The sequence below is a fragment of the Tiliqua scincoides genome, chromosome 3 (assembly GCF_035046505.1).
Source record: "Tiliqua scincoides isolate rTilSci1 chromosome 3, rTilSci1.hap2, whole genome shotgun sequence".
Lineage (NCBI taxonomy): Eukaryota > Metazoa > Chordata > Lepidosauria > Squamata > Scincidae > Tiliqua > Tiliqua scincoides.
Window position 1 is genome coordinate 146,546,085 of NC_089823.1, and position 13,818 is coordinate 146,559,902.

At 40.8% G+C, this 13,818-nt stretch overlaps 1 protein-coding gene across 1 annotated transcript in view; it reads left to right on the top strand.

The window, feature by feature from the left end:
• BICC1 (BicC family RNA binding protein 1) overlaps positions 1–13,575 on the top strand; it is a 133,988-nt gene extending 120,413 nt beyond the window's left edge. The window contains exons 16-21 of the mRNA XM_066619856.1: positions 232–271; positions 1,106–1,260; positions 3,970–4,126; positions 4,713–4,873; positions 7,261–7,360; positions 10,869–13,575. Coding sequence (XP_066475953.1) covers positions 232–271; positions 1,106–1,260; positions 3,970–4,126; positions 4,713–4,873; positions 7,261–7,360; positions 10,869–10,999 — 744 coding nt within the window. The 3' untranslated portion in view covers positions 11,000–13,575. The remainder of the gene's footprint in view (positions 1–231; positions 272–1,105; positions 1,261–3,969; positions 4,127–4,712; positions 4,874–7,260; positions 7,361–10,868) is intronic.
• Positions 13,576–13,818: the final 243 nt, after the last annotated feature.

The following is a 13,818-nucleotide window of genomic DNA, read 5'->3' on the forward strand; positions in this document are numbered from 1 at the left end:
GGGGAGATAATGGTGAAAGTATTTATAATCCCAATTAGCTATTTGTAAGTGAACGATTTAAGTATATAAAGTGTTCATTGGCCTGCGGGCACATTGTTGTTCAGTGCTTACTGTTCCTCTAGACAAACTCATGGACCATGATCAAAATCTTTGTGGCTTGGACAGCAGAGTACGGGAATGACATTTAGTGAGAGCAGTGATTAAACTGTCTTCTATGTGTTTCATTTTTAGGCATTTGACTACGAACAGAAGAAGCTATTAGCAACCAAAGGTATGTGGAACAACTCTGACTCTAGCATGTATCTGTTTGTTAAGAGAGCAGTGAAGGGGTTTCTGCTTCCCTCCCTGCCCCTGAGATTTGGCTGTGTTGCTAAAATGCAGAAACTGTATCTCAGACAACATGTTTTGCAATCCAAACTTCTGTGTGTGTAAAAACTTCAAATCTTCTTACATTTTATGCAAGAGAACACTGTAAACATAAAACCTTTTGGCATCTAAGACCATACTTTTGGTCTTTAATTCTCCTTTCTTGGGGCAAATGGTTGAAATAGATGACCCACCGAAACTGGAAATTGGTTCCTGTCCAATTCTACTGTGTCATTTTATTTTCAAAGACACAGACCTTGTATGTTGCCAGGCAGGTTTTCTTTCAGTAGAACTGTACTTAGTATATATCCTCCTATCGCAGCTAGGAGGAGCTAATTTATATACTAGCCAGGCATCCTGTAAGCCATTGGTTACCAAACTATGAGCTGTGGCTCCCCAAGGAGTCGCGGAAACCAACCAGGGGAACTGCAGAATCCTCATTAAACCCACTGCCCTGAACAATGTATAGGATTGTAGTCCTAATGGGGAGCCCAGTAGGTCAGTGGAGCTGCTAACTGAAAAAGGGAGCACAGAGTGCATGGATTTGCAGGTAATTGAAACAGTGGATATGAGAGCCCCTGTACATACATAATTCTCCATTGCATGGGTGGGAGGTGCATGTTTTCTCATCACACATGCAGTATTTTCTAGCTGAGGCGTGAACTGGATCAATCTGAAGGCAAAGGCTGAAAGCAAACAGGATGATCTCTTACCAACATGGTGGTACTTTGCTTTCTAGCTATGTTGAAAAAGCCAGTTGTAACAGAAGTGAGGACACCAACAAACACCTGGAGTGGGCTTGGCTTCTCCAAATCAATGCCAGCTGAAACAATCAAGGAATTAAGAAGAGCCAACCATGTATCATACAAACCATCTATGTCAACAACTTACGAGGTATGTAAGTGCAGTGTTTTTTAAAATGTGTTCCATGCATGTAAGAAATTGGACCCATTCTCCTTAACCTTGAACACTAGGTGGATTTGTGAGTCTGAGAAATTCTGATCTTCTAAAGCACCAAGTTGTTCCTTGACTTTTCAGGTTTAATTTATTCATCAACTTAGGAAAATCTTGTTAACCTTAGTGGATTTGTAGAACTTGTTCCAACAGAGTTCAGTTTAGAAAAAGAATCTGGGCATTATGCAAGGACTGAAAAAATGCGAGCCATAGTGGATCAATCCAATACATTCCTAGCCTATCACTGTGGCCAGCCAGATGTCCCAGTGAAAACTATGCTGAACTTTTTTCTTTTCCCACCCAGCCCCTAGTAGGCAGAAGTCTCAATACAGTGGTTTTATACCTAGTTTTCATGGGTAATTGCCGTGGTTGGTCATGGTTTGCTGACTAAGACATAGGCCCAACTTATTGTGGGCGTAACAAGAAAACTGTGAAGCTTTCAGCTGCATCATGCATAAAATATGTATACATAATTTACTTGAAACCTGAAAAAAAATTCAAGGCCACAGAATACCTAGAATACAGGAGAAGGTTATTTTTCTCCCTATTGGCAGCTGCCCTGGCATGGGGATATTTCACACAAGTAGACTGATTTGCATAGTACATATAATACAGATGTTATGAACTTCTGCATACAGCATTGTGAAACCTTTTATGATAACATGAAGGGCAGGAGGGCTGTAGTACAGCTGTGCTTGTAATGACTTGAGCTGTTGCAATATTTCTAAACAGAGAGAAATGTAGGAATATTCAGGCAGGTTCATGATAGACCTTTCCAAATCTGAAGTAAGGTACATTGTGTGTCCCTTTTAGCATCTCTTCCTTTCTTTGACACGCAGTTTTATGAAGGAGCCAATCCTTCAGGCTAATAGAACTTGTAATGGATCGTTGCTATGTATTTATTGAGCCCAAACAAAGCCGGGTTTTGCTAGCATTTGAACTGGAAAAGTGAGTGCAATTCCACTGTGGCAGATCATTGGCAGTGGGGTCATGGCAGAGTGCAAAGACTGCTGATAGGATGAGGCCTTATCCATGTACTTAACTGATTACAGAGAGCAATTATATTTATTAAACCATGGCACAAGCTGCTCATGCTTCAGAATTCCTTCCCTGTTGCCAGGCAAAATATTGGGCTGTAGACTTTCTATAAACGATCTGCACATCTTTGGATAGGGTATAAATGATTAAAATTGATTTCTTTGAAACAGGTTTAGCTTTGTGCACATTCCACACATGTACATATAGCAAATACACTACCCAGTGTGTTTCACATTATCTTCTGACGCTTACTCCCTTTTTGTCTTTTTGTAGGAGTTTATTAAGAGACTGAAAATGTTTTCTGTGTCTGAGTCACTTGGCTCTAGCCCAGAAACAAACCACAGCCTGGGCTTTTTGCTCCATAAACTATTTCTTCAGAGACTCCAGTGTTCATTGTTTTTTGCTGTGCTTGGGACATGTGGGAAAAATAAAAACCATGAATCCCTTTGTTTTCCTGCTTATACTAGGCAGTTTTTAGAATGCCCATTGGTATAAGAGAGCACTCCTGTCTCAGTGCCTTACATCACTTGTTCCAGAATGATTAGCCAGAACCTGGATTGCGAAGCTGCCAGTGGGTGGTGGCAAAAACCTGGTGTCAAGAGGGGTGGCACTCAATTCTAGGTCAGGGTTTGGAATGACCTAATAAAGGAGCTGTGATGCTAGCATGGTTTCTTTTTCTTTTTTTCTGATTAAAGCTGTGCAAGAACTCTCCCCCAAAAGCTTCCTTTTGAAGTGGCTAGTAAATGTCTTCCCCTAAAAACAAAGCTTTTGAGGTTGGCTCATACTTAGACATTTTTTTAAAATGATGCTTACTGGAAACATTTGTCTTGAATTCACATTTTGTTTTCTAGAAAAAGGAGTGCAAAGTTTTTTATATCCCTTTACCTACTTTTTCTAGCCACCTTTAAGTTGGCTCCAACAATTTTATTTAAAAACAAGTCTAATGATGCTTCTGTGGAATTAGACTTTTGTTCACAGTATGTATTGTACTGCATTTTATTTTGCCTGCTATAGGAATGTGGGGGGAGGGGGAGGGCATAAATCAGAGCCTTGCTTTTCATTGGCTTTCATTTTAAAATTAAGTACATGTGGTAACACTACTTAAGCACAGTACTTTAATACTGTATGCAGTTCAAGTCTTTGTGAAAATTGGTTCATGGCAAACACAGTGGCAGTCACAGAAACATCCTCAAGGAATGGGAACAGTTGTTCCCTTACCTTGGTGCTGTATTGCAGCTGCACTGGTGCTGGAAAGTTGGATAGGATTGGGCCCACAGTTATCCATCATACACCATAATGTTGGAGATATAAATATACAATAACTGGAAAAAAAGAGTAACTTGAGATTAATGCAAACAGTGTTCTAAATTGTTGTATAACTAGCAATGAGGGGGAGATGCTGTAGCATTCAGGGAAGGTGGGGGAGAAGAGGATTAGCATCTTGTGATGCCCACGGGGAACCCCTGTGTTAGGGAGTTACCTTTTGGGCTGACAGCTGACCTATATAGAAACATGATTTCCTCTAAAGAGAAGACTGTAGAATTGATCACATTACTGTTTTTAAAGTGGAGGTTAATGTAAGGTGGCGTTTCCTTCTGATCTTCCATGCAGAGTTCATCCATGTCTCTCTCACGGTCTAACAGCCGAGAACACTTGGGAAATGGTAGCGACTCTGATAACTGGAGAGATCATAATGGCATTGGTCCTGCAGCTCCCAATGACTATGTCTCATCCATTAGCAGCCCTAAACGGAAACAAAACAGATCAGGTAATGACTTGCAAAAAGTCTTTAATTTTGGCATGGTTTTTTTAACGCAGTATTTCAGTTTGTATCAAGTGTTGTTCCAAGTCTAAACACAAAATCTTTTACCTAGTTTAACCTGTTAGTTATAAATGTTATATTAAGTCAGAAATATAGCTCAGCTGCTGAAAGCGGCAGCCTCATCATGTTCTCCCCCTCTACCCATTCACCCACTCCCTCCATAAAGTGGATTTCCATTTACTTGGTGCCCGATTGTCCTAATGAGTATTTGCATACCCCATTTCATTGGTTGCTTTTGGGTCAGCGTTCTGCTGACATCATATGACATGAAAAGGTCATGTTACAGAGATTGCCAGGGTGGGGGCTTTTTTGGCACTAGCCCTATATTTCTGACTGTGTGGTAGTTTCTTGCTGTCATTAGTGTTTTTGGGGAAAGTGTAAATATTGAGACTAGATCACTTGAAATGGAGAAAAGTGAAATCTACTCATCAAGGTGATTTGTGTACTCTTCAAGCAGTTTAATGGAATGTGTCTTCAAGCTGGAATGCAAACTGATAGGAAACTCAAAGGTACTTCCTTTCTGAACTTTCAGCTGAACATTATCTCAGCAGCAGCAATTACATGGACTGCATCTCCTCGCTGACAGGAAGCAACGGCTGTAACTTGAACAGTCTGTTTAAGGGATCTGACCTGCCTGAGCTGTTCAGCAAACTGGGTTTGGGCAAATACACAGACATATTTCAGCAACAAGAGGTCAGTGTCTGGAAAAGGCATTTTTTGTTGTTGTTCCTGCTAGAGTGTTTTGATTACTTTCCAAACTAAATCACTCAATTGCTACCATCTGCTGTAGTTTCATTGACTATTCTGTGAAGACCACATAGTCATTCCTTGAATGTAGGAATAGCCAGCTTCAGACCTCAATGTTTTTAAAGCACAGTGCTGACGGAAGCAACTCTGGGCTTCCCTGGGGTCTGCACTCCCCTACTGATTCCCTCTTGTTTATAGGTTTGTTTTGATGCATGCCATCTACAGTGCATGGATCACCAGTCTGCAGCATGGGTGCCAATGCCTAGTGACTTGCAGTGGATCTAGCGGGGGGGGGGGGCTGTGAATTTCACTATATAAGAGAGTCAGGCCTGCTGTTTTACAGAGTTGGAGGCAAAATTTGTGCTATTTGTATGCTGTGGCTTCCCAAGAGCCCAACAAAAACACAGAATGTGCTGTTGGGTGTGGAAGTCAACTTCCTGGGGCTCTCAACATATGTGTGTTTGGAATCTTTATGGCCATGAAGCTATGCTTAAAGCTATAGGGACAGTGCATGGTGAATACCTAATTTATAGCTGAAGTACATTTCCAGTAGTGGTTAATAAAACTCCAGTTTCCTGCCTTCACCACTGCTCTCCACCATTTGCAAAATGAAAATAAATTATGCAAAACAAGGTAGTCTTGTTACAATTTGTATAGTTTATCCACATAATCCATCTTTTTGATACAGAATTTCAATTGTATGGGTGCACAATTTTATATATTGTGCATACAGTCACAAACCCAAAACCAGATCAAAGCACACAGGGCCACTACCCTCCCCCAGTATGTGTTGCCATGTGCACTAGTGACACAATGTCATTCTGAAAACTTGACTTCTAACAAGTGTAGCTTAAAAAAGATTGGCCATCTGTCAAAACCTACATGATTTATACTGTCAATCAGTCTCTGCCCCCCTGGCCTCATGGTATCCTTCGTTTCAAGTAACACGTAGCTTGACCATGAACAACTCGCCTATCTTAAAATGTACTTACACATAGCAGTTTAAATTGCCTTTGGGCCTCCTGTTTCTGTGACTGATCTCTGTTCATTTGGAAGATGAAATTAAGGAGGAACATTAGTAATGGAAATTAGTATTCTAGTTGGTGGTTTTGCATCCACATTACAAATCTAAACTGAAGCAAGAGCCCCTTTAAGTCTGTGAAAATGCCTATAAAATAGACAGTGCTTCCTAGCTAAAGAAATTGACTGAATGCAAGAATCTCAGATTAAGGATATAGAAAATGTTCACCTTATGTAATGGAATTAATGGTCAGAGCATCCATGCTGACTCGCTGTTGGACTTGAACGTAGGTCTGCAGACAAACTTGTCCTTGCCTTGTAATCCTGAGGGCTACTTCACATATGGTTGCTTATTTCCTATTCTCTTTGTGGAAGAAAAGAGAAGTGGCATGAAGATCCTCATAGCCCAATCTTAACCAGTGCTGGCGGGGGGGGGGGGGCACTCAACCCACGTTATATCCAGCACTGAGAAGGAGCAGACTGGCGGTCTCCTTCAAGTAAGGGACATTCCTGGGTAAAGCCCCAGCCTGTGCAATGGAGCTACTAGGATCTGCGCCAGAAAAATCACTGGTGGCAGTCCAAGCAGCCTTGTGTTGGGCTTCCAAGCCCAGGAGCGGGAATAGGATTCAGTGTGCACCAGCACTGCCAGTCCTGGGCCCAATCTGCACTGTCTTCTGTCCTCCCCTTACCCTATTATGCCGCCTCCCTTCACTTTTGCACCACTCGGCAGGGCTTTACCTGCCTCGTCGGGTGTTGCAACATGCTTTACAGTTTGTTTGTAACACCCTAGGCTGGCACAGCACTTACTGCTCCGGCAAAAACCAATAACAGGATTGTGCTTACAGATGTTCAATATTAAACCAGAGACATTTCAGTTCTTAGCCTGTTCATCACTGAGGCTTCAGCTTCCTTTATACATACATCTGAAGGTACAGTTCCCACCACCACTATGGCTGCTCCCACAACACAAGTCATATGTAAACTCTTCTGCCCATGTGGTTGCTATACCACCCAAGCAGTGTTTGGCCACTAGAGGTACATTTTAAGATCTCTTTACATCTGTATTTCTAAATGGAAAAACTTTTGGCAGGCATGAACTTTTTTTTTTATTGCGGTAAATTTGATATATCTTTGTTTATCTCTTGTTCTGCCTTCTTTTTTGATAATAAAAAATGCAGTTTGAAAGATTAAACCTTCAGTACTTTACTTAGACTTTCTATACCACACTTGTGTTGTACGTAAAAAAGTTTGGAATCTTAGCGTGAGTCTTTGTAACTTGAATTTACTAAGGAATATCTTTATGATTTTTGTAGATTGATCTTCAAACGTTCCTTACACTCACCGATCAGGATCTGAAAGAACTTGGGATTACGACTTTTGGTGCACGAAGGAAAATGCTGCTTGCAATCTCAGGTAAACAAAATAACAATTTCACACATGATTTAAATTTTTCCCTCTTGGCTGGCAGAACAATTAAGGTTGTCATATAATGAAAGGAAACTTAGTTGATCACAAGTACTTTAACTGAGCTGTATTATGTACATAAATTTACATTGAATAAAAAATTGGAAAGAGCATAGTTTGTTTAAATGGTGCTTATAGATGTCATAGCAGGTGCCATCTTAGAGATATTCCACCCAGAGATATTCCATTCCAGAGATATGTGTTAGAGTAAAGGAGGAATACCTTAAAAATGGCACTTGCCATTTGTAGTTTATGTACACGTTTTATTTAAAATAACTTAAATCTGTTGCCGGATTAGGTATACTGTTTTGTCAATTAAAATGGTCAGTACTGAGTTAACTGATTAAATGTTGCAGCTGTGATAATTAACATTTATATAGTTTATCAGGGTATTGAACATGCTTTACAGTACATTATCCTGGTATCCTAACTATCATCCCTGTAAGGCAGGTCAGTTTGTCAACTCTATTTGTAGATGCTGGAGTTGAAATAAAGGTGGGGGGGGGCTAGCTTAAAATCACTTTATGACTGAGGTGAGATTTGATCAGGGGCTTCCTTCTTGTTGCTCACTACACCAAATGGTTGCTCATTAATGCCCTGTCACAGAGTTGGTTGTGTGATCTCTGGGTCTTCAAATAACTAAGAACATAAGAACAGCTCCACTGGATCAGGCCATAGGCCCATCTAGTCCAGTTTCCTGTATCTCACAGCAGCCCACCAAATGCCCCAAGGAGCACACCAGATAACAAGAGACCTCATCCTGGTGCCCTCCCTTGCATCTGGCATTCTGACATAACCCATTTCTAAAATCAGGAGGTTGCACATACACATCATGGCTTGTAACCCGTAATGGATTTTTCCTCCAAAAACTTGTCCAATCCCCTTTTAAAGGCATCCAGGCCAGATGCCATCACCACATTCTGTGGCACAGAGTTCCACAGACCAACCACACGCTGAGTAAAGAAATTTTTTTTGTCTGTCCTAACTCTCCTAACACTCAATTTTAGTGAATGTCCTCTGTTTCTGGTGTTATGTGAGAGGGAAAAGAGCATCTCTCTATCCATTTTATCCTTTCCATGCATAATTTTGTATGTCTCAATCATGTCCCCCCTCAGGCATCTCTTTTCTAGGCTGAAGATGCCCAAACGCTGTAGCCTTTCCTCATAAGGAAGGTGCCCCAACCCAGCAATCATCTTAGTTGCCCTCTTTTGCACCTTTGCTATTTCCACTATATCCTTTTTGAGATGCAGCGACCAGAACTGGACACAATACTCCAGGTGTGGCCTTACCATCAATTTGTACAATGGCATTATAATATTAGCCGTTTTGTTCTCAATACCTTTTCTAATGATCCCAAGCATAGAATTGGCCTTCTTTACTGCCACCACACATTGGGTCGACACTTTCATCGACTTGTCCACCACCACCCCAAAATCTCTCTCCTGATCTGTCACAGACTGCTCAGAACCCATCAGCCTATATGTGAAGTTTTGATTTTTTGCCACAACGTGCATGACTTTACACTTACTTACATTGAAACGCATCTGCCATTTTGCTGCCCATTCTGCCAGTTTGGAGAGATCCTTCTGGAGCTCCTCACAATCACTTCTCGTCTTCACCACTCGGAAAGGTTTGGTGTCGTATGCAAACTTAGCCATCTCACTGCTCAACCCTGTCTCCAGGTCATTTATGAAGAGGTTGAAGAGCACCGGTCCCAGGACAGAACCTTGGGGCACACTGCTTTTCACCTCTCTCCATTGTGAAAATTGCCCATTGACACTCACTTTCTGTTTCCTGGTCTTCAACCAGGTCTCAATCCAGGAGAAGACCTGTCCTCTAATTCCCTGACTGTGGAGTTTTTTCAGTAGCCTTTGGTGAGGGACCGTGTCGAACGCCGTCTGAAAGTCCAAATATATAATGTCCATGGGTTCTCCCGCATCCACATGCCTGTTGACCTTTTCAAAGAATTCTAAAAGGTTTGTGAGGCAAGAGTTACCCTTACAGAAGCCATGCTGATTCTCCCTCAGCAAGGCTTGTTGTTCTATGTGTTTTGAGATTCTATCTTTGATGAGGCATTCCACCATCTTTCCCGGTGTAGATGTTAGGCTGACTGGCCTATAGTTTCCCGGGTCCCCCTCTTTCCCTTTTTAAAGATCGGCGTGACATTTGCTATCCTCCAGTCCTCTGGCACTATGGCCGTTTTGAGGGACAAGTTGCATATTTTAGTCAAGAGATCAGCAACTTCATTCTTCAATTCCTTAATAACTCTAGGGTGGATGCCATCAGGGCCCGGTGACTTATTGATCTTTAATTTATCAATGAGGTCTGAAACATCTTCTCTTTTAACCTCTATCTGACTTAATTCCTTGGTCAGGAGTGGCCGTTCAGGCAGCAGTATCTGCCCTAGGTCTTCTGTCGTGAAGACAGATGCAAAGAATTCATTCAATTTCTCTGCCATCTCTAAGTCTCCTTTTATTTCCCCATTCCCTCCCTCACCATCCGGAGGGCCAACCGCTTCTCTGGCGGGTTTCCTGCTTCTAACATATTTGAAGAAGCTTTTATTATTCCCCTTAATGCTGCTGGCCATGTGTTCCTCATAGTCTTGCTTGGCCTCCCATTTCACCTTCTTACATTTCTTTTGCCACAGTTTATGTTCCTTTTTATTCTCCTAATTAGGGCAAGACTTCCATTTACAGAAAGAAGCTTCCTTGCCCTTTATGGCCTCTCTAACTTGGCTGGTTAGCCATGCAGGCACCCTCCTGGACTTAGTCCTACCCTTCTTCCTTTGCGGTATACACTTCTGCTGGGCCTCTATTAATGTTGATTTGAGCAACCTCCATGCTCTCTGTAGAGACTGGACTCTTTTTACCTTCCCTTTCAACCTCCTTCTAACCAGCCTCCTCATTTGAGGGAAGTCCGCCCGTCGAAGTCAGGGGTTTTTGTGAGAGATTTGCCCGGTATTCTTCCCCCAACGTGCATGTCGAAACGGATCGTAGCATGATCGCTGTTCCCCAAAGGCTCAGTAACATTTACATCTCTAACCAGGTCCTGAGTACCGCACAATATTAAATCCAGAGTCACCTGTCCTCTGGTGGGCTCCATAACTAGCTGCTCTAAGGCACAGTCATTTAGCATGTCAAGGAATCCGATCTCCTTTTCGTGACCAGAACACAAATTGACCCAGTCAATATGAGGAACTGAAGAATCTTCTTGAGGAACTCCAAATATAGGAACACTGATGGCGTCCTTTGTGCCATCCTACAGCCTCCTGCACCTTTGAGTTCAAAAACGCAACAATTCAGGACAAAAGGCATCAACTACTACCCTATCAAAATCGAGTTCACATTTTAGATTATCCTTGTGTGTGGTGTTCTAATTAGCCTATGAATATATATATTCAACAATCTCTTGTAGTTCCTGTTTGCTTTTTAACAACTTTTCTGTTTTCCTCATGCAGAACTGAATAAAAACCGAAGAAAATTATTTGACCCTGCCAATGTCCGTGCCTCATTCCTGGAAGGTGGCGCTAGCGGACGGCTGCCCCGTCAGTATCATTCGGACATTGCTAGTGTGAGTGGTCGCTGGTAGCAGTAAATGGAGGCTCTTGCAGTCAACTGCACGCATAGAACTTGGCGACCCTGTGGACAGCCATCACTGCACACCACCCTCTGCACTTTGGGAGTTTAGGTACCAAGGACCAAAGCCGCCTTTTCTGCACAGATAGTTGTGCCAAAAAAGAGAGAGCACTTGTCTGTCTTTCTGAACACCAAATGTGGATTATGTTTTACTCATGTAGATTGGACAGAATTTGCAATAATAATAATATAGGGTTCTTTGTTTAGTATTTTATTACTTATAATAACTATATTGTATGCACTGAATTTTTTACTTCTTTAAATGAAGAATGAAGGGCTGGGATGCCAGAGGGGCATAGCATGTGGTTTTTATCAAGACGGTATTTCTGGTACTGCTTAAAAATTAATTGAGGTCTTTCTGCACTTTATGTGTTCTGATTTTCTCATCCTGTGGAAATGCTGTTGTTCTCTAATTTCCACAGGAGAAAAATATTGTATTGGCACTAATCAATATTTGCCAGGTGTGTTCCCACAGTAGGTGAATATCCTCTGCCACAAAGGTACTAGGAAATCACATTTTGATTATTTCTCCCCTTTCCCTCCTGCAAACAACTGTAGAGAAGTCTTCCACAATCATGTCTTAGTATTGGGCCAACCTTGTTTTCACTTTAGGGAAGCAGTCTAAGAAATGCTTGAGGTTAAGCTTGCACTTAAAAGATGCAGTGAAAGACCAAAATGGACCTTATTGCCATCAGTTAACCCTACTGCTGCCTAGAATGCTAAAACTGATTTTAATGGTTGTCTCAAAGCAAAGGACTGTTTTAGTTTATACTGCCACTGAAGGACACTTTATTTGTAGCAAACATCTTATTTTTATAATCTGTACACTTACAGTGCATAACAGATGAAGCTGATCTACTAAAAAGTTTATAATAGAGAATGGAAGGAAATTAATTCATCATACCAGACCTCTAGGCCATCACTTTGTTTAGACAGAGCACTAATTTCATATGACAAGACAGCACTGTTGCATTTATTTTGAGAAGGATATTGCTTACTTGACTCTTCATTCAGTGATCGAGTAACATAAGTCAGATACCTGCAGTGACATCTAGGTGTTTTGGCTGATCTAAGTTTGTGATTTGTCAGCTACAGATCTTTTGAGACAAACTATTTCCAAAAACCTGTATTGACAGTCACCAGAAAGAGTCCATGTTGTGCATGGCTAGAGCTAACAGTTGTGTTCTTTATACTGTGAAAGGTCAAGATATCTGGTTTATACTATTTCTGCCTCTTTGCAAATGACTAGGTATAAATTAATGAAACGAAGGATAGCATGAAGTGCCTCTCTGTGATGCAATACGTTTCCAAACATGAATTTATCGAAAGAGAAAACCATTCCCATAGCAAATATTGTGAATTAATTGTACTGTAATTTCTTATTTATGTACAGTGTACAAATCCTTTAAGGTGGATGTAAACCACTCTTAACGAAGGCATTAGACTTAACCAGTTACCATAGTTTTTTATATATGCAAAACTTGGGGTGAGAAATAGTTTTGACACTTTCTGTGGATAATTCTTTTCTATTGGGAGGAAAATCTCATACACACAAAGGGGATTTTTAAAAGGTGAGAGTATATATGATGTAATAGTAACCTGTTACCTATCAGCATTAGTTTTAACCATGTCTGCAGATGGCTTTATAGCTGAAAATCCACACTGCTCCTCCTCCTTTCTCCATTGTTTGAAAAAGATGGGCCAGATTAATGCATGGAGGACTGTAGGTTTTTTCTCTGTTAAGTCATACATTAAACTTGGGAGCCCGTGTATTTTGGTCTTGAAATGTTACAACTATCTGTCCAACAATATAGAGGTCCCAGTATTTAAAAGCACTAAATTTTAATCACAAATAACTCCCTTTTGATATGAATCTCTTCTTGTGTGTAAAATTAAGCACTTAGCAGATCAGGATCTCAGACTGCCTGTGTGTAAATTATTTTACCAAACTTTAAAGCTAACTTGGTTTAATCTTTGCCAGGGTTACTCAGAGTGCCTGCAGTTTTTTGGGGCTTACATTGCCTTTCCCCATCAGCATGCACTCTTAGAACTGCACATGTTGAATTTTCTTCAGTTTGTGCTTAAATGCCAAGTGTTGCGACAGTGTTATACCTGGAAGCAGCAGTGAAGCTACTGGGGTCTATGCTGAAATGAAGAATTTCCCAGATATAAGAATAAAGTTGGGGCTGCACATTCTCTCTCACACACACACAAACTCCACACTGGAAAAACAACTTCTCACTCCTTTTGATTCCACAAAAGGGAATATGGCAATGCAATAGTCAGTATTGTCAGTGTTATATTATGCACAAAATGTATTGAAACATTCGTTTTAAATTTTGTGCCTTTATAGAGACCAGTTATCTGTAAATATAGAGCAGATACAGATTGTATTTTGGGAGGGAGGGGGTCCTTTTTTAGTGATTTTTTTAAAGAAATAAATGAATGAATAAAAGATGGAATTAAACATTTAAAAATGGGAATTTTCCAAACTAATCAAATGTTACATGAAAGAATAAATTTATATAACCCCCTTGTTACACTGCCTATTAAATGTAGTCTGTTATCTTTAATTTGGGCCTGTTCCAGAGTTGATTATGTTCTCTGAATGTAGACGGTTTGCTCGAAGAAACAGCAAATGAATGCTAATATTATCACTACAATATTGCAGGACTTGCCCCACTTTCAGAAGAACAGCTTACTGAATATGATAAACATATTGGTTTCTAAAGAGTGCTGATCACCATTTTGAGACATGGAGGGTATGCCTTA